At 37.4% G+C, this 20,135-nt stretch overlaps 1 protein-coding gene across 1 annotated transcript in view; it reads right to left on the bottom strand.

Moving 5' to 3' along the window:
* Positions 1–20,135, bottom strand: part of LOC113234591 (1-phosphatidylinositol 4,5-bisphosphate phosphodiesterase epsilon-1-like) — a 125,593-nt gene that overhangs the window by 9,556 nt on the left and 95,902 nt on the right. Inside the window, exons 21-29 of the mRNA XM_026469945.1 lie at positions 19,667–19,797; positions 18,298–18,391; positions 15,647–15,742; positions 11,902–12,014; positions 10,710–10,855; positions 9,216–9,406; positions 7,568–7,696; positions 6,019–6,197; positions 3,173–3,364 (exon numbers count right to left, since the gene is read on the bottom strand). Of these exons, the coding sequence (XP_026325730.1) occupies positions 3,173–3,364; positions 6,019–6,197; positions 7,568–7,696; positions 9,216–9,406; positions 10,710–10,855; positions 11,902–12,014; positions 15,647–15,742; positions 18,298–18,391; positions 19,667–19,797 (1,271 nt within the window). The remainder of the gene's footprint in view (positions 1–3,172; positions 3,365–6,018; positions 6,198–7,567; positions 7,697–9,215; positions 9,407–10,709; positions 10,856–11,901; positions 12,015–15,646; positions 15,743–18,297; positions 18,392–19,666; positions 19,798–20,135) is intronic.

The following is a 20,135-nucleotide window of genomic DNA, read 5'->3' on the forward strand; positions in this document are numbered from 1 at the left end:
AGTGACATGTCAAGGAATATGAAAAAGCTAAAACGTTGAATTTAAATAGTAATGTCATCGCAGTACTGTCTAATTTTGTTTGCTTCGCTGTCAGTCGAACAAACGAAGACTAATAATAAAATAATATAATAAAAATCTTTATTGCATTTCAAAAATTATAGTACAATGAACATGGTTGGAGCCCTCTAGTAAGTAAAATGTACCTGTGTCAGAGGACTCCGCTCTTCCATAAATAGAACTTCAGATACAATTTTTAAAATTACAATTAGAAATTGGTTAGTAATTTAAAAAAAAAACAAATGCTTAGTTGTTAATGTTAGTTGGTACAAATGGGTACTTGTTTATTTTACTATTTAGGTTTGAATTCTCCAACTTTACCAATTACGGGTTAGAAGGAACTTATTAAAAATGTGTGTGTGTCGTATGTGAGCGTGTGTGTGTGTATGTGTGTGTATGTGTGCATGTGTATGAGTGTATTTATGCGAGCGTGTGAGTGTGTATGTTTCAGTGTTTGCGGCTACTGATGTCCGAGTGCGTGTGCATATTGTCACGTGATGAACTTTAATAATGCTTCCGTTTGTTCATAATTAAGCGTTTTAAGATAATCAATAAGAGTATGTTTACAATTATATGAGGTTTGAGGATATATATTTAAGTGCTTATTAAGTTGATTAAATAAATGAGAGGCCTGTTTTTCATTTTGTCTACTAGCGAAGGTACTATTTGTGCGATGAGATACTCTGAAAGTTCTACGATTTTTCTGGTTATTTTCGCTGTATGGCAACTGTTTGTGAAATTTTAAGGTCGCAAGAAGGATGTGTAGTTTTCTCACAGAGAGCACATCACTAATGGAGTACAAACGGTCGGTTGGGAAGCTATACTTCTTAAAATGTATTACCTTCAGCAAAGAACGTTGAGCTCTTTCAACATCAATAAAATGGGTCTTTACAGCTCCACCCCATATGGGGATACAATAGGTTATTATGGACTGCGCCAGTACAATGTACACTCTTCTAAGAAGGTACGCCGGAAGTACATGTCTTAGACTTTTGAAGATCCACGTGAGTTTTCTGATCCTATTAGAAACTGCGTCAATTTGTTGAAACCATGATAATCTTTGGTCTATAATGATGCCAAGGTATTTAGTGGATGATAGTTTTTCAATGTGTGGGCATGTACAGGGATCACGTCGTCCGGGTTCACAGCAATGAGTTTTAATTACAAAATTACTCGCTGGCTGTGAACTAATACATTTAGAAAAACATATAAAGTTTGTTTTGTCGTTGTTTAGGGTCAACAAATTATCCCTCAGCCAGCAACAGACAGTAGCAAGTCCCTTCTCGGTTACACTCTGAAGTTTATTCCAGGTAGCTGCATAAAAGATAAGAGCGGTATCATCAGCATAAGAGATGACAGAGGCGTTACCAAGACTCATGTTACAGAGGTCATTTAGATAAATTAAGAAGAGGGTTGGACCCAACACACTGCCCTGTGGAACGCCAAAGGTTACATCAGTGTAATCGCTTACGTAATTGTCTATTTTTACTCGTTGTTTCCTGCCGCTCAAGTAACTCCTCAACAAATCCAAAGGAACACCCCTAACACCTATTCTCTCAAGCTTAAGTAAAAGAGTGGTAACTGAAACGGTATCAAAAGCCTTCCTAAGGTCCAAAAAAACAGTCAAGCATTTATCACCGCGGTCCACGTGATTTACAATTTGCTTTGTTAGTGCTTCGACTGCGTCTTCGGTGGATTTTCCTTTTCTGAACCCGAACTGGCTAAGAGATAATATGCTAAATTTTTCGAGGTAGGCAAGGAGTCTAGTATTTAGAAGTTTTTCCAATATTAGACTAAAGCGTGAATGACGTCTCTGTATACGATTTTCAAGCCCTATAAGCTCGGACACTTTTTAGCGCGGACCCGACGTCCATATAATTGTAAGTCAATGGTTAAAGTACTTAATATTATTTACATTCAGAGAATTTTAACTGCCAAAAAGAAAAGTATGTAATAATGAAATATATTAAAATTACGTTGTGTTCAATTATTATTCCGCATTTTCATGAAGAAAAATGAATAAAACAAGCTCAGTCTTGACAGTCACGTTGTGAATTCGTAACCACAGTCTAGTGTTTAAAGGATGGAAAAAAATAAAAGAAAGGAGCTGCCCTAACTACAGAATCAACGTGCTTATAACCAAAATTTGAAAGTTACAAATGGCGGATTTCTTTAGTGTTGTACCATAATCTATCGATAAGTCATTATCGACATGCAAATGTATGGCTTGAATGTTGAAACTGTTTCTTTTTGTTTCTTTAGTTTACTGTAACCAAAGTATGCCTAAACAAACACAAGTCTAATAATTTAATCTCGAGTGGTATATTATTATTAAACCGAACGATGGCAAGGCAAGGCAAGTAGGCTGTCTATACGTTGGTATTGGCCTTTACCCGGCAACGTTGGACTAACATGTCATTGTATTGCAGGTTTTAAAAAAATAGTCATTTTTAATTGTTAGAGTTGTCATTGGGAAAAATTTTGTTTTCAGGAACTGAGAATAACTAGTAAATGAGTCTTGTTTAATCTAAATTGAACATAAAATTATTTACCAATAAACCTAATGATGGAATAGCATTGTCATGTAATCTAGTTACATTCAAAGTTCTGTTAAAATTTGACTCTTCATAATGAAGCGAACAAATGAAGATGGTCTTTGATCCAACGTTTATATTCGGCAGTCCCATGATTTCTAACCATTCTTTCTTCCTTTTTTTATTTGTAGGAACACTTGAAATAATAAAAATAATAATAATAAAACAATAAAAACCTCGTAGTGAATTGTTTTAATAACAGAATATCGATAATATGTATGCTTACAAGATTAGTGTTGATTGTTAGAAGTGTTTCTCAGTCTTATTTTATTTTCAAAACTAATAAAAAAAATTAAGTTCGTTATAAATTAAGTTGAAGATGTCTTCTTTGTTTCTTACAATATTCTGATGACGGTTTTATTGTACTTGTAGATAATAAAATTTTACGTTCAGCATTACTATAATCTTGAATTTCATATTTTGACTTACAACACTAATGCAATAGCAGTGCGACATATGGTTTCTATTCTATTCTATTGTAATATTATTAGAACATATATATCGATTGATGTGTAACATACCGTCTGTAAGCAATATGTTCCGGGCTCCACATGACTCTTGGTTTTCGTACAATACCAACGCAGCCGTTGCTCTCGTACATGGCGGCGTTGACCGCCATTGCAGCGTCTTCCGTCTGGTAGTTCAGGGCCACGAGCTGGACCCCACAGGACCAGAACGTCACGGGGTCAAAGTTTGATGAGTCTATTCTTAGGCTGGGGACGAAAAAAAAATTTTATATAGGGTGAAAAAAAAACAGGTTGTGTAAAGTTAACATTAACACAATATCTATTTATAACGTTCCTCCTCGTGCATACATTAACTACATAATTATCTTGATATATTTAATATTTTAAGTATGACAAACCGCAGAGCTTTTAAATTAAGCACATTCGTTTATAATTTGCGGAAGTCCTGTACTCCTGCCTACCTGGCTAAAAAATTAAATTGGAAAAACAGGGATTATCGCAATGTACGGTCGATACGGTATCCTTCCTTATATATATCACTACCTCCTAGATTAACGGTTTACCGCGGTACCTTCATATTCGCTGCACCCAACTGCTGAAAAGATTTGCCTCCTCCAATAAGAAACTTAAAGTTGTCTTACACTTTCAAAAGAAAATGCAAGCTTTGGCTACTTTCGAAGCAAAAATCGGCAAGTAATGTAGCTTACATTCTTATATTTCTTTTTATATGTACTATTCATCCCTGCCTAAACAAATTGGAGTATTTTGAAATGGAATGTTTTATTTAGCACTGGTACCATCGTGACAATACGATTATAACTTTAGGGTTAAGTGATATATGTATATATTTATAGTTAAGTGATATTTTTTTGGAGCTACTCGAGACGCGTCATACAACTACTGTCATTGGAATGGAGCGAGTTTCTTCAAAAAGGTAGGGTCTGAAAAACAGCTTAAGCTGTCTCTTTCCTTTTTATATACATAATATATGTAACTATAGATGATGTTATTTAAGACTAAATTGTTATGCAAATGTAGATAAATAAAGCTCGTTATTATTTATTTTATTGAATATCGCAATTCTCTTATTACCATGATTTTCATATATTTCAAAAAATAAAATCAATTGATATATATTACACTGTTAATGCAATAGTTGTTACGGACGGCCGAGACGCGCCTGGCCGGTTCTAGCGAGCTTTGACTGGCTGGAAGCGTCCGCGCATTAACTGGGCCGGTACGGTGTGGGAGACACCTGATACCATATTGTATTAAGTCACACAGACACAGACGGATCACGAGTGTATAAAGATTACGAAAATTCAAGTGTTCAATCATAGTTTTCGCAAACGTGTATTATACAGTGTATAAGTTAAAGTTTATTGCAAACATCTAAACAATTTCCTACTTGCCAAATATACTTAAGAGCTCTCATGCCAAAAAAGTTTTGACGTTGGCTCCGCCCACATTTGTTCGACAAATAGGCATATATTTCATTATCATTATTTCATGGCATTATCAAGATCGCGTGACATGCGACAGATGTTGAATTTTGCGCATTAAAAGTACCAAATTCGTTTTAGCGGAATAACTCTAAAACTAAAGGGATTAAAAAAAAATCCGTAGTGACAGTTCTCGATCATAAATAAATATAATTAATTATCTAATTTTTGTCCTAATAACCTGTAGCATTTCGAGGATGAATCGAAAAAATGTGAAAATTAGAGGTCATTTCGTGATTTTTATCTATCGAGGAAACGTTATTGTTTTATGTTTCTGATTAGTGTCTATGCTTGAATATATCGTGTAGTTGCTCATACAATATTTTATTTTTAACTTTAAAGTGGATATATCCCTCTAAAATCAAATCGAAGATTAGGAATTTTTCCTCTGCTCCCTCTTAAAAATAAAGGCGAAAAAATAATTTCATATTTTTAATTAATAATTACGGACACTAAACGAAACGCAAGCGCGCCACGGTGCGGACTAGCGATTTAGTCCGCACAACTAGGTTTCCCGCGCTACGACAGAGTCGTGACGTTGTTGGCGGGCACGATCGGACACTTTTTTCGATGGTCGACGTACAGAGTAGTTGTCGTCACGGAACTGTCCTCCGTTACGGCTAGTGCCCATTTCGATCGTTAAAACTAATAGAAAGTACAAGTTGTTGTTGGATTTCAAAGTGATTAAAATATACAGTGTTATTTTAAACGTAATCTTATTGCACGATTCCTAAATCTGCCGAAACGATGTCTGAAGATGCAGTTCTAAATCATGAAGGTTCTCGGAACCTATATATTTATAACTGCCTCCGTGGCCGAACGGTTACCACGCCGGACTGCCACGCAGAGGTCCCAGGTTCGATTCCCGGGCCGGGAGAAATATTTGTATGCCCTACATTAATTTCTCTCGTGAGTTTGGGTGTAATTTGTGGTTGTCTATGTGTGTGTCCATGGGACCCGCGACACAGGGTTTCCCTAGTGCGGGGCTATGTTGATTGTGAGCGTTGAGCGTGTGAGCGTTATTTAATATATATAAACACTCAGAAAAATATTTTTTAAAAAAATGAATTTTTTCTGAGTGTTTTTTCTGAGTGTTCGATCTTTGTATTAATAATTATAACAAACTAGTGAAGTAATTTCACAAAAAATAATTGAATATCAATTCAATAAAAATTTTATTAATACACTGAATAGCGACATTTCTCGCCAGGACTGGTAGCTGTAAAGGTACTAACTGGGTGATAAATCTGTCATAGATTTCTCATAGATGGCGCTACGACTAAAAAGTCGTTGAAAAACCAAATACAAAGACACGACGCAAGCACATAGAAGAATTCGTGAGGTCCGTTGGTTCGTTCCGTGGCTTAGTAAGTATATATTTAGTTAATAAATTCTCACCCGGCGGGATAAGTCCTAACCAGTTGGGTCTCGGTATGTGCGACTAGCGCCATGGGATGTTTCCTGCAGATTTTCTTGGCAATCGCTTCGTTTAAGGACGAACAGCGGTAGCAGGGATGGTGTGCCGCTGGGGCGTTCAGGCAACGGCCACGCGCCGTTAGAGATTGTTGAGCAAGTTGCTGAAAGAGAAATAGAGAAGATAATTAGAGGATTCAAAATATAAAGGGTTTATCATTATCACCATGGACGCATTTATACGTCACACTGGTGGACACGGGTTTCCTCCCAGGCGAGGGTTTTGGCCTTAGTCCACGCTGGCCCAGTGCGGGTTGGGGACCTCTGACTTTTGCCGAGGATTGTGAACCTTCTTCAACGTGTAGGTTTTATCACGATATTTGCCTGCACCGCAACGCTCATCGTAAATTTCAAATTAAATGTCGCACATATATTTTGAGGAACTCGGAGGTGCGTGTCCGGAGGCGGTAGGTCAAGGCTTCACGACTTCAGAAGGAAAGGGTTTAAATTCAAATTAATCACAGTACATTTATGTTAAAAGGAATAGTAATTTCTTTATGAAAAATAGTGACAGACAGAATTTAATTAATACGAGGAATAAAAATAAACTAGCTTTTCTTGATAGCCGTCTTCACAAAGTCAAAAAATCATTTAAGGGGCAATGTATACGCTTTTATAACAAGATTCCGGTTGATAAACAAAATTTGCCTTTAACGAGGTTAAAAACTACAGTGAAACAAAAATTTTATACTAAAGGTTATTATACAACTTCTGCGTTCTTGGATGACAAAAATCCGTGGTAGTAACCCGTTTAGCTCATGGATGTAGTCTCGATCTCTGATGTTTCAAATAAAAAAAATAGATATTGTAAATGTTGAATGTGTACAAATGTTATTTACAAAGAGCAACCCCTAGAGTGTCTTGCTCATTCTTCTCAGGGGAATCTGCCTTACGAATAAGCGGTAGAGTTTAACCATTGTGATGATTTCAAGTGTAATAATGCTTACCTATGAAATAAAGATTATTTTGAATTTGAATTCACAAAATCTTCGAGAATAGACATGATTCTTTTGCTAGTTACCATTGAACATTTTCCTCAAAAGATATTCGTATCAGTACTAGTACGTATTTCAATATTTCAAGCCAATTTCAGCGTGTGTTAACAAAAATTTCGCTGTTATTTTAGTGGACATTTAAAACAATAGGATCGTTTTGATTTCGTACGCAGCTGCGGTTGTATATTTTGAGAGTAGGCCTTCAGAATCGAATGTCGTGAAAATAATCGGAAGTCATAATTAGAATCGGCCGTCGAAACAAGATCGGAATCAGCTTCTTCTTCTGCTCGGGTATTTTCCCGATATTTATTAATACTTTAGGAGGATAAATGGCGTGCCCATTGTTTCTGGACACGTCATCCCAAAATTTGTAGATTAAGTGAGAAGATATCTCCTAAATCACGTTCGGCTTGAACAACTGCTTTTGAGGTGTGTCTAAACGTTACCTGAACGGTTAAACCAAGGTGAACACCACTTACCGTTCCAGTACTATCGCTGCTCTCTGAAGATTCAAAACTGGAGCACGGCGCACTGCCATCTTTATGGCTGCTTGGTTGTTTCAAAGAACTTCGCGGTGACAACGGGTTTAGACCACGGAATTTTATTGCCTGTAAACAGCGGAATGTGATTTTCAGGAAAGCGATAGACATTACGGTCTTTGGAATGGATGTTAGTGGTGGTGTCATCTGACTGTGGGAAATCTGAAAGGATTAGTGGCCCTATTTGCTATTGCAAGGAATTGCTGTATTACAGACTGGAGGATAGAAAAAGCTGGTGTAATCACAGGTACAAGAGACTTAAGGTCTTGTGTCCTAAAGTCGGCAACGCTTTGCAGTGTTAAGGATGCTTCCTTTGCATCGTAAAATGTCTTTAACGACAGCTACCACTTTTCATTGGTTCACCACCCTACCTATTTTTACCGCAGCACAGCATTGCTATATTCTGGATTAAGAATTGGAGTCGATCGGCAACGCATTTGTGATAATCTGGATTCATTTGAGAGACCCTTGACGACGTTTTGTTGTGGCCCAACGGTTTGCTTTGTATTTCTAGATTGGTTCTTGAGTGGGTGTTCTGAGTGGTGTCCTAAGTGGATTCCGTTGCTCCGATACTCAAATTAAAGAGAATATATGGGGACAGGCTGACTCAAAGATTACCATAACATCCAAAAAAAAAATTCTCGAAGTAGTATGTCGCGCAAGTCGTGCCCTGTCGTGCTAGCCCTCCTGAAAGACACAAGGCGGGCAAACCATACACAAGGTAGATCAAGGTAGACTTACGGTAAGCAGGCCCAACTATCCAATAACAGTTGTAGTGCCACTCAGAGCTTTAAATTACAAATATCTGAGGAGCATTGTTACTGCGCCCATCACACAGGGACTAAAGTTGACAAGTATCATGTGCCTGTAATTTCACCAGCACCCTTACCCTTCAAAACCGAAACACAGTAACGCTCTCATGACAGCTTGGCGGCAAAAATAGGTAAGGTGGCAGTACTTCCCTGGACGAACTCTTTTACAAGGAGCTACTGCTACTAACATTTAAATTGCGTAAAACCTAATCAGTAACACATTTACCTTATGAACACTCCCTCACTCATTTTCACACTTTTCATATTGTGAGTTTACTTAGTGTTAAACCTTGAGAGGGTTCTTTTAAATACTAAGTTTAGTTCACTAGTACCTTTATTATTCTAAATCAGGAATATTCCACTAACTTTTATATATTTTATTCTTTGTCACAACCTCTGTGCCACAACCAAATTGCTCAACTGCAGAGTGGAAGCCTGGTGACCCGTAATTCAGGTTTTTCTATACCATCTCGGGCACCAGTCTCTCACAAAACAGTCTGACCAATTTTTAGTCTTGTATTTTAACCTTAAGTTCCTTACTCTTAAGCCTGTTTTGTGATTGAGAAATAAATAAAACATCGTTCGTTCATTCAATTGCTAAAATCCGAGGGGCACTGACACTGCACCCGACACCCTGAGAAAAAAATTTTTCATTCTTCAAAATCATTACCCTGCAAAATTGGGACGCAATAATAGTTATGGTAGCAATATTGTTTGGCCGAATTCTTTCACAAGGAGATCTTCTGCTATTAAAAACCTGCAATAATCTTTATTACCTGTACATAAGTGACCATATCACTGAGCTCTTTGGCGATTTGGTTACTTCGTTTCCTGGTAGTGGCCTGTTTAACACTGCCCGATGTTGCTTCCCCGTCTCCTTCGCTCCTCCGGAAACTGTGGTAGATAGAGAGAGACGTTCGACCGCACTTGTCTTCCATAGAGTTTAGGATTTTGTGGAGTTCTTTTTCTGGAATAGATATCGGATATTATGAAAATGTATTTTAAGTATTTTAATCTCGATCATATTGGGGATGTTCTTAAAAAAACATTTGATTAAAAGTACTAATGGACGGGTATATATCGGCGCAAGGTCCTGTTCCCATCCTTATGAATATCAGTTACGCGGTTATGGTGTTGCCGAGTCCCTCGATAACTACACTGCGTAAACTAGTTGCAATATGTGAGAGCTATGGTGAGACTGATAGGCTACGGTAACAATGGGATCAAGAGAGAGTTGCTTGTGTTCAAACTGAGTAGAAAATGCTTTAAGTTATGTCCCAGAAGTTAAACTGTGTGGCCGCTGAATAAGGTCACTAAATTTAAATACATTGGGCATTGGGTCACTGAGTCTTTGGAAGATAACACTGACATTGAGAGAGAGAGCGTAGGGCGTTGGCAGCGCGGGGCAACGTTGGATTGCAAGGTGTACTAAAGACATAAAGTTATCGTTATTTAAAGCTTATTTCCAGACCTTTTACACCGGCAACCTACGGAAAGCTCTCAGCTGTCAGTCATATACAATAGTATATTCAGATGCTGTTGTTCACAGATATTCATGTAGATCGATTTGTCGCCATCATGGGCAAGAGAGCGGCATCCTTGACGCACAGAGTGCGTTGCAGCGGTAACAGCAACGTGAGTATTATTGCTGGTAGGGTCCAGGATTAATTTCTTGAACACTGGATCAAACTTCATGTATACATAAAACCCAGTACATATTTATAAGTTGCAATTACTAACATTAGTGTGTAAGTTTTTTTCCTTTGTTATACTAACCAATATGGATGAATAATCCGAAAAAAAATGTTGAATTTGAATTTTCCAGGAAAACTCGCCCATTGAAATTTACACAGATACCAGTAGCTAGGGCTACGCAGACAGTCAGTCAGTCGCTGGACAGCATTAAGTGTGGCCTATATGAGCCAACGAACTACTGAAGCGGAAAGTCGTTACCATTCGTACAAATGCCTAATGCGAATGTAGGCCATACAAATATTTCTTTCGGCCTGGGAATCGAACCTGGGACCTCTGCGTGGCGGTTCGGCATGGTAACCGTTTGGCCACGGAGGCAGTTATACCTCTAAGGGTATACTAGGGGATGAATGACTTTTGACTTCTTGGCTATATAACACATTACCGAAATATGTTAAGGAATCAGAATTAAATTGCTCCTATCCCCCTTTTGAACGGTGGTGGTGGTTATTTACCATTAGGTCTGTCAATCTCTTTACAATTTTTATAACACATTGGAAAACTAATAACAAGCTCACCATCCAACTCCTCGTCGTCTTCATCGTAATCCTCGTCAGAAAAATATTCTGTTAACGAGCTGCCAGCGGATTGGTTGGACATGATCGAGGACGTCCTATTGCTTTGTTCCGGGAGTGATGTACTGGTGTGCCGGATGCCGTTAGATCTGTTGGAAAGAACGAAAGCAATTATCATAATGTGGCAACAGACTCTGGCTCATGAAAAGCTTATGGTTAAATTGGCCTCTGTTTGCTAGTAGCCTTCAGCAATCAGCCTTCAGTCAAGGCAAAGTTTCATTTATTCCAAAGGTAAAATGAATTTACACTTGAATACGTTACATTTAAGCTACTGCTCGTTCACTACGCTGACTTCCCTGGGAAGAACGAGCAAGAAACTCTAGGGATTGCTTTTTTCAAATAAACTTAAATGTTATAGAATACATTTGTATGGAATCTAGACTCATAGCGTCTTTCCATACATCTTTATCTAACACGTAGTCTTCAATTTTGTAATATAACTTTTCAATCAAAATATTTTAATGTAGTCTATAGACTTAGGAAACGATAATCTTAATATATGCTCTGGAATCTTATTGTAAAAACGTATACAGTTCCCCATAACAGAGTCGTTAACCTTGGTTAAACGAAATCGTGGTACCATGAGTTTGGACTTAGCTCGAAGGTTACCATTATGGATATCTTCCATCTTAACGAAATTATGCATTTTTTTTACGGGCATATAAAATATTTGAATAAATGTACTGTGATGCCACAGTCATGATACCAGTCACCTTAAACTTTTCTCTGAGAGAAACCCGAGAACCTAAACGGTACACAGAACGAATCGGTTGAATGTCTTGAATGTCTGTCGTGGTTTGAATGTCTGCCGATTTACCCCACATGAGATGTTCGTCCACTGAAGTACTGCTACCTTACCTATTTCTACCGCCAAGCAGTTATGCCATCATTACTGTGTTCCGGTTCTGAAGGGTAAGGGTGCTCGTGAAATTACAGGCACATGGGACTTGTCAACTTATGCCCCAGGGTGATGGACGCATTTGTGATTTAAGGCTCTGACTGGCACTGCAAATGTTATTGACAGGCGTGTCGCTTACGCGTGTTCGTCCTGTCATTTGGTATCGTAAAGAAAAAAAAATTATAGGCGGTATTGAAATATCTTTAAAGTATCTAAAAAGTATATTAAAGAACTCACCTACTAAAAGCTGTAGATAAAACGCTTCCGTAGCCTTGTGCGGAACTAGCCCCAGTAAGTCCCACTGTGGGACTCGTTTCGATCGGCAGCAACTTCTTGTTCTTTATTAGCACCTGTCAAGTATAAAAAAAGCGTGATCAGGGCTGAATTTGGTAACCTATCACAAAGTCGAAAATTTTTGTCCGAAATAACGTTTGTTCGAATTTTCATTACACCGAAAACCGAATTATAATGAAACAGAATAGGTTCGGTTAGGTTAGGTCAAGTTAGGTTTAAAAGAAAAAACCATTTTCCTCTCAAAATTACTTTCGAGGTTATGAAATTTCGACCAAACGTTATTTCTGTAAAATGTCATTTCGGACTGTGATAGGTTTCCATGGGTTTAATTTCTGAGTATATATATTTAAAATCATTGATCCCCTTTGCTTTTAACAATTGAAAACTTAGGACTACGTTAGTAAATTACACTTAACAAAATAGAAATACTTAAAAATAAATAATAGAAAATAACAATAGGTATGCGGAATTAGAATTTATGTCACCAGCCCTTCTGGTAACATGAATTCTGGTCCAATGGCACAATATCGTACACGCATCCTGCTCAAGAAAACTACAGAACGGGGGCAGCCGCAACATTATAGCATTCTAAAGGTGTTATTATGGTAGTGAAGGATTTCTGCGTACAGTTAACCCATAGGCCACAGGTGTAGTGTCTGGCAGTAGGCCTTAAAAAGAGTTACTTTGACCTTGATCGTACACCGTGCAAACCTGCGAGGCACCATATTGCACCTTACCATTAATAATAATAGTTAGCCCATATGGTCTCACTGCTGGGTGTAGGCCCCCTTCCAAAATGGTAGGATTGGCACTTCACATCTTTGAACTGCTTAAGAGCGGTTACACACGACTATGCAGTGGCTAATCGTCTACCTTTACACATGCGCGCGATTTTAATCTGCGATGCAAACGCGATGCAATCGCATCGCCGTGTGTAATCACTCTTAATTAACACAACAACAAACATGTCCGCTATTTGATGTCACTTTTAAAAACACAAAGCGACCGCTTCAATTCTGTTCGGGTAAAACCGGGATAGATGCCGCAGTGGGATAGGTGCCTCGTTTTCAAAAAAACCTAATCGCAACCAAGAATAATTAGTTTAAATAAGGAGTATAGATACCACTAATCAAAGTCCCTGCAGGGCTTCGTGTGGGATAGACGCGTTTAGACAAACGGTTCAAAATTTCAGACGCAAATATTTGCATAACTTTGTAAGTTATAATAAATTCCGTTTTATTTTTTAACCGATTTCCAAAAAGGAGGAGGTTCTCAATTCGACTATATTTTTTATTTTTTTTATTTTCATAATTCTTCTTTTGTTGGAAAAAGGGTACCTCCATAGTGGTCCCATTTCATTTTGAATAAAATCATCCAACTCTAAGGATGGCGGTATTTTATAAATAGCGCCTAAATTTTACTAAGGAGCAATTATTTTAATGGTTGATTTTGCTATTTCTCCACTTCAAGCCGTTTTTCTCTCAATATACTTTGAGTAGTGAGAACCGATTTTTATTATCTCCCGTGTCAAGTCCTGTATACGGGCGAACTAAATCCCTATTCCATCCCCATATCCTAATAAAACTTGGCAAATAAATGAAATTCCACGTACTTTTGAGGTCGGTTTTTTATTATAACTACACGCCGCTGGTTCATTAACTGCGCACCTAGGTGTCAATAATCGCTCTTTTGTATATGGCTTACTTAAATAATAAAAGGGCATCTATCCATATCGAATACGATAGTCGCCTCGATTTTTCGCGGTATAGGTGCCCTTAGAAGCAAAGGACAAGACAAGTAAGTTAGGAAAAGAAAATAAAAAAATACATTATTTTAGTGAAAAAGACAAGATGATAATGGTTTAGAAGTAAGTATAAATAAGTACCAAAAAGACAAATTATTCACAGTTTAAATAGTGAACATTTTTGTATAGAATGTTTTGATAGCTACAAAAATACGAAGTGAAGTAGGTAGTAACTTTAAATACGTAAATATTTATTATTAGAAATAGAAATAGAAACCATTTATTGTAACGCCACATTATAAAAAAAAACACAAAAACAAAGACTAATATAACTAAAACAGAAATAACACAAAGAGCAGCGTAAAAACATTTCAACAACAAGTTGCATAATACTATACTGACATGTGTGCGGCTGTGGCGTGTACAAAAGGATCCCATTCAGCTAAAGTCACAACCAAGGCTAGGTTGTGAGGCTGGTTTTCAATGGGCCCTAGCCGAGTGAGTGAGAGTGACGGACGTATGCGTCCCGAAACAGATAATAAAATAAAATAAACTACGTAAATACTTATATCATGAGTGTAAAGTGGTTATTGCAGTGTGTACTCTTATATCGAATAAATACTTACATAATCTTTGCAATATATACATACAGGTATAAGTGTGTGTAGTGTGAAAACAAATTAATAAAATATTTAATACATATTTAAAGTACATTACTTCAAATATATTAAACAAGATTATCTATTTTCGTAAAATAAAAGTTCTTTGACTTCAACATTAAACAACTCTTGTTCTTACGCAGTTACTATTTCGAATAATGTATGTATAAAGATGTATATACAATATATTAAATATTACTAATAAAACATTTTATTATGAATTTTACTAATTTCTATCTAAAGGGCCTCTATCCTTCTTAGTATTTTCATCGTGTGGCGCCTATCCATATAGGTAGGCATCTATCCTCAAAAAAATATGTTTGCAAAAAGTCAATTTCTTCAAAATCAGTAAATGTCAGATTAATAAAATCAAGTCTTAATATAATGTAAAATATTAAACTAGTTATATATCCATAGGAATTATACATGATAAACTAATAATTTTTAAATTAGGAGGCCCTGTGAAAATGTGTGCGTGACCCTAATGCCAACCCGTGCTGTGCAACGTGAGTGTACCACGAGATTCCGCGAAAGTGTGCGTCAGTACGTGCGTACATGTACGCGCTGCTATGTTAATAAGGAGTTACATTACATAGATGTAGACAAACTTTTATTGGCACAACTCAACAACACAAAACCACACTAAAAACAGTTTACATGCAAATCATTATTTGACATTATTATAATAACCTGAATACAGAGTGCTAAAAAAACCAACTCAAAAGTGCGTGGAATTAGATCTATTCGATCGGCTTTTTTTGTACTCTGTACTGAAATTACGGATATATTCTATTCGTGCAGAATACACATCACAAAGACGATTTCACACCTTATTAGTGTTGGGTAGGCAATGAGTTTGATGGAGTAGCTCATTTGAAAAATTGAGGCCGTACAATGTCCTACTTCAAATGAGGTGAGGTAGTTGTAAGAATGTTTGCACCTACGGCAATGACTCAACAGACAGGGAATATTAAGCACATTTTCATAACTTGATGGCATCAATCAATTGGATAACTCAAGTGTTACGCTATAGTATAAACAAATGGTATTTTTATTTAGTACATCATTTAAAAAGCGGGCAGTGCAGGAAAAATTATTGCTGCATTTGTTGAATTCGAAACAGTGTGACAGAAGTGAGGCTGTGACACGAGGTGAGGTGTGAAGTGGGACATTTTTATGACATGAGGTGTTGTGACAAACTAACCAAGCGAGTTGCCTCGTGTATGACTAACTCAACACTACACTTTATTATACTTATTATACTACGATATAGGTAAGTCCTTGCCTTGTACTTAAGCTGTTCCGGACTGGGAAGTCGAGGTTCGTCGGTGTAGTCGACCTCGAACAGAAATGACGTCACCAGCTTGTCTCCGAACACTGCCTGGATGAATACACACATGGTACAGTCTCGTGGTATAAAAGACATCCGGTAAGAGATAAAGTAAATTAAATCAGAAGTAAGAGCGATGCCACACGGGCGGTGCCAGTGCATTGCGTCGTTACAACACAAGTAAGTAAGCGACACGTCTGTGCTTTCAAACGCAAAGATCTGAGGGGTAATGCGCTCGTCACCATAGGACATAAGTTGCCAAGTCCCAATGCTCACATTACAGCTTGGTGGCAGAAATAGATAAGGTGGCAGTACTTCCCTGGACGAACTCTTTCACACAATGTGACGGGCGCAGTGGTAGTGCCACTCAGATCTTTGCGATTTAAAGCTCTGAGTAGCACTGCAATTGCTATGGATAGTCCTGACACCAGGACTTGTTCGTCCCATCGGTTTGTATCATAAAAAAATAAAAATAAAATAGAATACCATCGAAATATTGCATTTGTTAGAACTGCCGATGGAGCCTGTAACTGGTACAGCTTACTGGTATAGCTTACTGGTATAGTTACAGGTATAGTTTGTGTGCAGACTTGAAAGGGTGTAACCCTAACTAGCCGTGAACAGGTTCACGGCAATGAAATGGGAAACTTCCGGTCCACAAAATTTATTAAAGAAGTAAAGTTTAAAGAAAGGCTGTAACAATATAAAGGTAAATGTAAAAAAAAAACAGGTATAACAGTATAAAACACTCCCTACACTTTATTATTAAGGCACTTACCCCTAAATGGGCCGAGAAACTGAATTACAGAAATCGATACATGAAGGCTGTAGACTTATAAATTATTACACATGATTAGCTTATTAACAGCTCTGACTGTTGTGGCGGTCGAGTTGGGAGTGACCGTGGTACGAAAACAAAATGAGAAAGTGAAGGAAGATGGAACAATTCAAATTTAAAATTTAAATACAAGTAAAATAAAAAAAATTATAAGATACAAGAGGAGAGAGGCGATACAAAGAGGTGAGATGACGGTGTAAGGTCACACCGTGACAGACTTATGTACAGACTGCTGTATTTATTTCATTCAGGCAACATGACCCATATAATATTTACCTAATGAATCGATACTACCTCGGCTACAATTAAAACTTTTCCCATATTAATACGATTCATTTTACTTGGGTCGAGGGGCAGGGACAGTGGAAATTAAAATTAATATTAAGAGCTCTCATGCCAAAAAAGATTTGACGTTGGCTCCGCCCAAATTTGTGAAACAAATGTATGCCTGAAGTTCGCGTGACATGCGACAGGAGATGTTGAATTTTGCGCATTAAAAGTACCAAATTCGTTTTAGCGGAATAACTCTAAAACTAAAGGGATTAAAAAAAAATCCGTAGTGACATTTCTCGATTACGCATAAATATAATTAATTATCTAATTTTTGTCCTAATAACCTGTAGCATTTCGAGGATGAATCGAAAAAATGTGAAAATTAGAGGTCATTTCGTGATTTTTATCTATCGAGGAAACTTTATTGTTTTATGTTTCTGATTAGTGTCTATGCTTGAATATATCGTGTAGTTACTCATACAATATTTTATTTATGACTTTAAAGTGGATATACCCCTCTAAAATCAAATCGAAGATTAGGAATCTTTCCTCTGCCCCCTCTTAAATTAATTAGTCATTTGAAAAATATATATTGCATACTAAACGTGTTTATTTATTCAGTTGATATAAAGAAATCATTGGTAGGTATATGTACAGTATCTATTGAATACAACGGTTATCTTGTAAAATTTCGAGGTAAGGTTGTGTTGTATAGACTCTAAAGGACTAAAGTGCATAGGTACCAACAACATAATAAAACACTATGTATTTACGCGTATGGACAGCGACGTGTGACGGAACTTGGGTGTCCGGTAACCGGCCTTGGAAACGTCAATACGTGACTGCTTCCTGAAAACTGCTTCTTCATGAAAGTCGACAGGTGTTGGTACGCGCACCACAAATGAATTAAATTTGACATTGTGGCCGGACTCCAACCGCTCGACTTAGGGTATAATTAATAATAATGTCAAAGTTTCCGATCGGCCAGTTGTGAATCACAATTATGGGCCTCGACTCGGAAGAGACGCAGTTTCCGATCGGGAGAGGCAATTAAAATCAAGCTGCTGTAATGGGCCCACAATCTATTTAGAGACTTCCAAGTTTACAAGGTAGATTATGCCCAGGAGGGAGGTGCTCTCTTTTCAGAAACTTATTCGGACTTGGTCAGTTTCTCGTCCAGAGGGAATACTTCTTTAACGAAGCTATAGCGACCCTTTAGCCTCTGCATTACCGGCACGTGATTTTTTCCTTCTACCACCCCTGTACATATAAAACGGTATCACACATCAGACCGTACATTTGCTCATCGTTTCTCACAAGGCGTTATACTCCACGTTGCATATACACCACAATATTCGCAGACTTTGTAATGAAGCAGTGACACGTATAACAACTGCGTCGGTACCTAATAATAGATGATTAGGGCCAGAGTGGTGCCATTAAGGTTTCACCTTTAGCAGTTGTATAATAAAAGTTGCATTAAATAATAACTGACCTCAAAAGTACTGGCCATCACTTGTTGCTGCGGCAGGCTGCAGTGGTTCTCGATGCTTAGAATCAGGGGATACGGCGATGCCACGAAAGCACTCCTGAGAAGAAAGAAGCATTAAAACATTACGCATGAAAGAAACTAGCATAAAAATACCACAGAACAGTAAATACAGTAGAAGTGCTTGGTTTGTGGGGCACGTGTGCCAACAGTACGTGGAGTTCTACATACTTGAGCTCCTTCCGCCATTTTCGCTTTGTACAGCTTGCCATCCTGAACATCGTAGAAAAATGCTTTATTTCGCTATTTTGGAGTGCAAAAACGAAAGTCGCATTTGTAATATTGTCTATGGTGGTGTTTCGTATAATAGTTAAGTCTTATTCTATTTAATTTTAATACATTATAAATTTTCTGTTTATCGTAACAATCATTTTGTTAGAAGAAACGAAAGTAAACCTAATACCGCTGCAATACTGCGGTTTCTTTTTGGAGGACTAGGTGAACATCACGAATTCGTCGTCGTTCAACTATTGACCGATAGATGGCAGCTCATTGTACAATATAAAAATAAAACTGAAAGTCCAATTTTTATCCAGCAGACTGTCCAATATCTTAGCAACAACTGTGGCCAGCGATATCGGACTTTAATTTTCATTATTGGCACACCACTATAGTTTTAAACATTTCTGGCGGCAAATGAGAATGCCAAATAAACAGAGAGATACACGTAGCCAACACTCTGATTGATTGAAATTTCAATATAATATCAAAACGTCGTAACTTGCAAAAATAGGTATTGATGGTATTGAACTTCCAACGATACAGGGTAAAGTTTAAAATATATTAACAGTACAGAATGTATATATAATTGAATATCAATTCAATAAAACTTTAATTAATACAGTGAATAGCGACATCTTTCGCCAGGACTGGTAGCTGTAAAGGTACTAACTGGGTGATAAATCTGTAATAGATTTCTCATAGATGGCGCTACGACTAAAAAGTCGTTGAAAGACCAAGTACAAAGACACGACGCAAGCACATAGAAAAATTCGTGAGGTCCGTTGGTTCGTTCCGTGTCTTAGTTGGTATAGCGTCTGGCACGGTATGCAAGAAGACGTTGGTTCGAATCCGACCGGATCGAAGGAATTTTATCTGAGTGTTTTTTCTGAGTGTTCTATCTTTGTATTAATAATTAGTACAGAATGTGTGACATCTCTTTAAATTAGAAATTACGACCAATCATTATCAAGACCTTGTAGTGTTTGTGTAAGTTTTGATGACAGCGGTTCTGATAGTAAGGCGATTAACAAAGTCACTTCCATTGTTTTTGTCTTCCGTGATCCTGTCACATCACCGTTACCCTAATACGTACCTCGCAATAGTTTCAACGACTCTTCGGAATGGAATTTTTGTCGTAAACGTGTGCCCGTGATAGATAACCGGGCTTCCATCATCGCCGTCCCAACAATCTAGCTCTACACAACGGCAGCCAGTTAGTAAAACCTGAGGAAAATTAAGAAAAACAAAATTAATAAGCCGTCATTTTGAAAATAGGGACGTGGCTGTTTGTTTGAAGAAAGATCGATTCGCAATTTGAAAATCGATTAAAAGTTGGAACGAATGGAACACTTCGTTATATTTTGTTAGGCAATCATGACAACAAACGCAATGTTCTTTTAAATACATTTTGATCCATTTTATTTGGGCAAATACTACAAAACAAAAAACCAAGGAGATAGAAGTGGCCAAGTATCGCATAAATTTTAACTGATATTTCTTTTTAATAAAGGGTTATTGCCTGGTTCCAAGATTTTTAGGCCAATTTAACCAATCAGGAGGCA

The sequence above is a fragment of the Hyposmocoma kahamanoa genome, unplaced genomic scaffold (genome assembly GCF_003589595.1).
Source record: "Hyposmocoma kahamanoa isolate Upper Pololo Valley unplaced genomic scaffold, ASM358959v1 85, whole genome shotgun sequence".
NCBI classification, from domain to species: domain Eukaryota; kingdom Metazoa; phylum Arthropoda; class Insecta; order Lepidoptera; family Cosmopterigidae; genus Hyposmocoma; species Hyposmocoma kahamanoa.